This window comes from Cryptomeria japonica, chromosome 3, assembly GCF_030272615.1.
Source record: "Cryptomeria japonica chromosome 3, Sugi_1.0, whole genome shotgun sequence".
In the NCBI taxonomy this organism is placed as follows: domain Eukaryota; kingdom Viridiplantae; phylum Streptophyta; class Pinopsida; order Cupressales; family Cupressaceae; genus Cryptomeria; species Cryptomeria japonica.
The window spans coordinates 752,997,479-753,002,554 of NC_081407.1; the positions used below are offsets into that span (position 1 = coordinate 752,997,479).

Genomic DNA, 5,076 nt, shown 5'->3' on the forward strand with positions numbered 1-5,076 from the left:
TAAAACTTTTAAAATTAAAACAAATTATATATCAATACATTTTATTAAATAATTATTAAACTACAAACTCCTCCTTACAACATTAATTGCCAGTAATTTTTGTCCAAGCGCCATCATGACTTTACAATACAATACAACCCAAACCCAAAGTGCTTGTCTGTTTCGAAGATCTAGTAAGTCTGAATATAAAAAGATAGTTCTAAATTTTTAAAAAATAATAATCTTAAGGCACAATTTAAACAAAAGTTTGATTCCTTTAAATAAATATCCATTGGGACTCGGGTGATATTGGACGAGACATCAGTGCAGTATTAATTTTGTAGGTGAAAATATTCAAACATTGAGTTTTATACAAAACCAAGAATGTTAAGCACGGCCTGGTAGCCTATTATGAGAGAAAGTGTTTTAAATACAACAATATATTACACGTTTTGCGGTATTTCAGAAACTATTTATAGACAACATTATCCACTCCCAAACTAGTATAATGCATATACATGAATCGGAACACCTTATGGACTCAAAGAACTAGAATTTAATCTAAGGAGGATTTTACATTAAAAGAAACAAACTTGAAACTAGCAAACATGAATGGCAAAAACTTACATATGGAACTTATAAATATCTAAAATGTAGAACTTTGACTGTCAGATGCCAATATTTCTGCGCGATTGGTATTGTGCAGGAGGTCTGATATCGTAGATGTTAAATTTGAAGCAACTGCACCGTCCATGGAAGATGTCTTGAGACTCTCCAAGAACCTGGCTACATCTTTCATGGAAGGTCGTTCTCTTGGCGATTCACTGCTACAAAGCAAACCAACATGAATGAAAGAAACAAGACATCTATTGTCTTGCAAGTTTTCATTCACATCTCTCAATAGCCCACAATCAACAATGTCTGCCAGTCTGTCTGGAAAAGCTGACCTTACCCACTTGTGCAAGTTCAGGTCTCCCGCAAATATGTCATCACTTGGCCTCTTCCTTGTAACCATCTCTAGTATCAGAATTCCATAACTGTAAACATCTCCCTTTGTGGAAACACTCCCCCGGAGACCATACTCTGCAATCAATTTTATTCATGAAAAATTAGAATAGCTATTAAAGGAAATGATAATGACAGTATAGAAGAACTCAAATAGATTACCTGGAGCAATATAGCCAATAGATCCTTTGAGTGTAAATGTTGTTGCACTAAATGAATCTATGGAGTTCGGAGTAGAAGTTAAGCGGGATATACCAAAATCAGTCACAAGGGCTGTCATGTTGTCGTCCAGGAGCACATTGCTAGTTTTTAAATCACAGTGTACAATTTGCAAAGGACAATCATGATGTAAGTATTCCATGCCATGGGCAACATCCATAGCAATGCTTAAACAGTCCTCGAATTCCAATTTACTAAATTCCTGATTATCTCTGCCAGGGTGCAAATGTTTCTCCAAGCTCCCATTTGATGCAAATTGAAGAACCAAACCTTTGAAGCCAGGGTAGGAAAATGCACTTATGATTTTGATCAGGTTACGGTGCCGGATCCTCCCTAACACTTTGCATTCTGTAATAAAGCTCTTATGAGCTTCTTCATTCTGCAAATTAAGAGCCTTGATTGCAACTATCTTACCATCCCTCAAAATGCCTTTGTAGACTGACCCAAAGTTACCCACTCCAAGCAAGTTTGACTCATCAAATTCGGCTGTTGCAATAACAAGCTCCTGATAAGAAATTTTTTGATAGATAAGCCTTTGAAAAATGAAGTTTGAGGGATGGAATGGTTGGCTTGAAAGTATTTGTGTCCATAGAATTCCTAAGATGTAGGAACACAATATAAATGCAAATGTTCCAACAACTGATAAGACTATTTTTTTAAGCAGTGAATGCTTTTCTAGAGTCTGCTTTGGGCATGGAGGCAATGAATAATTCGTTGGGCCACATAGGCCAGGGTTTCTCATAAACAATGTTATAACTGTTCTATTTGGAAACAACCCTCCTTCTGGAATCTGCCCTGACAAATTATTGAAAGAAAGATCCATTTCTTCGAGATTTTTTAATTTGGAGAGTGAAGCTGGTATTGGACCTTCAAAGGCATTGTGGGACAGATTTAGATGTTCTAATTCTGTGCAGTCTCCTAGAGAATTTGGAATCACCCCAGTAAGTCGATTTCCAGAGATGTCTATGGCTTGAGCCATTGCAATTTTACTGATCTCCTGTGGCAAGGGCCCTTGCAGAGAATTCCATGAAAAATTGAGATAGAATACCAGATTTTTAAGGTTGGCAATAACATCAGGAGGTATCCTTCCCACTAATTTATTGTAAGATAAGTCAATGAGCTCCAACTTCTGACATCCTGCTAAACTAACAGGGATCTCCCCTGACAAGTTGTTGTGCTGAAGCAAAAGTCGTCTTAGCTGTTGGGGGCTACAAAGAGAATCAGGCATTTTTCCAGATAGCCGGTTGTGACTAAGATTTAGGAGTCCGAGATGTTGCATTTGACCTATATCACTTGGAATGCTTCCTTCTAATTTGTTCCCACCCAACCACAATCTTTCCAACTTCTGGAATCTTTTAATTCCAGATGGAATATTGCCACTGAAAAGATTACCGCTTAAACTCAAGTATGTTAAGTTTGTTAGATTGACAATCTGTTGTGTTATGCTTCCGCTTATCATGTTGTATGATAAATCCAATAAATAGAGATGGGGAGACAGTTGGCCTATGGATGGGGGCAATATACCAGTGAGACGATTATCCCACACTGATATTTCTTGCAAGTGGGAGCAATTTGTAAGAGAAGTTAGAAAAGACAATGTGTTACTGCTGTCACTAACAAGTTGATTGGTCTGTAGCTCAAGGGTGGTAAGGAGGTTCAACTTGCCCAGCTCCATTGGCACCATTCCACTGAGCTGGTTTTCAGCTAAAAGAAGCTCTGTGAGGTTGGAACAATTTCCAAGGGAGTTTGGTATTTTTCCACTAAGCTGGTTTCCCCATAAACTGAGATATTGCAAATTGGAGAGCTTGGTACCAATTTCCCGTGGAATATGTCCACTGAGCTGGTTTCCCCATAAATTGAGATATTGCAAATTGGAGAGCTTGGTACCAATTTCCCGTGGAATATGTCCACTGAGCTGGTTTTCAGATAGATCTAATCCTATCAGTTTCGAGAGTTTTGCTAAAGAGCTGGGAATGGTGCCTGATAAGTTATCTGTATAAAGGTAAAGTATCTGCAGGTGAGTGAGCATGCCCAATTCAGGGGGAATGGGGCCATGAAGATCATTTTCTTCCAATTCTAATTCGGTCAAGGAAGACAGGTTTCCTAAAGAGCTGGGAATGGTGCCTGATAAGTTATTTGTATAAAGGTAAAGTTTCTGCAGGTGAGTAAGCATGCCCAATTCAGGGGGAATGGGACCTGACAACTGATTCTTACTGAGGGATAGGCTCTGTAGTTGAGACAGGGCTCCCAATTCAGAAGGAATGAGGCCGTAGAGATCATTATATCCCAAATGCAAATAAACTAAAGTCGATAGGTTTTTGAAAGAAGGGGGAATGACACCTGTGAGACTGTTTTGTCCTAAGTAGAGGAACTTCAATCTCGTAAGGAGACTCAGCTCAGGCGGAATGCTGCCATGCAGTTGGTTATAGGAGAGTGCCAGATCATACAAACTGTGGCAAGCGGAGAGAGTGGGCGGAATGGTTCCTTGCAATTGATTGCGGTGTAGCAAGAGTACCTGCAGATGGGTGAGTTGGGCGAGTTGAGGTGGAATGGTAGAAGTGAGGGTATTGTTGGAGAGATCGAGGGATTGAAGGGAGGAGAGATTCCCGAGCAGAGGAGAGATGGTGCCGTGTAAGTTCATGGCGGATAAGTTGAGGGCGACGACGGAGTGGAAAGAGGGATCGCAGGTAACGGCAGACCAATTACAGAGGGGGTGAAGGGGAGTCCAATCTGGCAGTGAAGAGCTGTTGTTGTTGGAAATAGCCGTTTTGAATTGCAGGAGCAATCGTTTCTGTTGAGAGATATTGAGAGAGTGAGGAAGAGCGGAGATTGAAAAGATGCAGAGCATGATGAAAGAGTAGAACCAAAGAGGAGCCATGGTAGACCAAGCTGGGGCAGTGGGAAGCACAGGAATGAATGTGATAGAATGGGAATGGAGGAATAAATAAATTGAGGCTTTGTGTTTTAATACTTTGAGATTGGATGGTAAACGAGTGGATGTCCTCAAAGCGTAGAGTTATGTCAATATGTGGCCTGTCATATATTATTATTCTAGTATTTAATATTATGTGAAAAATATTAAATTTTGTATTAATATTTTTTTTCTCACAGACAAATATATAGTATTCAAACCATAAGTTATTAATAAAGTATGTTTAGATTATCAATATAAATTAAGCTTTGGCACAATAATAGTATTCTGGAGTTATTTGAAAAAATCTACGGTGGTGAAGTGTATCCTCTTTTATGACTATTAAGGAGTGCATAATAAAGTATTTTTATACCTTTTTTTAAAGGTTTGATTATCATAATATTTCATTAATATTATTTAAAAATTATGTTTTAACTTTTAAACATTTCATTTGTATAAATTATATTCAATAGTTAAATAATAGAGAGACTCTTTAGTCACCATCAATTTTATTAAAAATAGATAAAATTTAAATTAGGAAATCAATAATATGTAAATAAGTTGTTGGGAATTGTTGAAAATATTTGAGGAATTCAAATTTGGACTCATATACCATGAAACAAAAAAAGTTGGAGCAGTCAAATATGTATATTTATTTTGATAATTAATATTTTGGGTTATGAATTCCTTAACCTTGATTTACTGATTGAAAATAAAACAATATTGAGAATCAATAAACAAACATGATCAAAATAGTGTTGTGTTGGATGAAAACTAGTAGAGATATCTTTAATACATTATCTAAGAAACATCCATAATCCAATCATGAATTTATTTAATGAAATATTTTTTTATTTATTATATAGCTATTTAAAAATTATTTTATATTTTTACATTGTTTACATTATTTCTCTTTGAAGAACCATTTAAATTTACTTAAAAAATGTTTTATTTATTGAAAA

General features: G+C 36.7%; 1 protein-coding gene across 1 annotated transcript; it reads right to left on the reverse strand.

Moving 5' to 3' along the window:
- Positions 1–380: 380 nt before the first annotated feature.
- On the reverse strand, positions 381–4,145 carry LOC131037002 (putative receptor-like protein kinase At3g47110). Its single transcript, XM_057969025.1, has 2 exons — positions 1,147–4,145; positions 381–1,062 (listed from the first exon to the last, which is right to left on the reverse strand). The coding sequence occupies exons 1-2, from the start codon at positions 4,079–4,081 to the stop codon at positions 626–628; spliced, it is 3,372 nt and encodes a 1,123-aa protein (XP_057825008.1). The 5' UTR covers positions 4,082–4,145; the 3' UTR covers positions 381–625.
- Between the last annotated feature and the right edge of the window lie 931 nt (positions 4,146–5,076).

What these genes read in the sequence shown, in the direction of transcription:
- LOC131037002 (XM_057969025.1), bottom strand. Translation starts at nt 4,081, where the DNA reads ATGGCTCCTCTTTGGTTCTACTCTTTCATCATGCTCTGCATCTTTTCA. An exon ending in TATTGGCTATATTGCTCCAG is followed by an intron (nt 1,063 to 1,146) that starts GTAATCTATTTG and finishes AATTGATTGCAG; the next exon opens with AGTATGGTCTCCGGGGGAGT.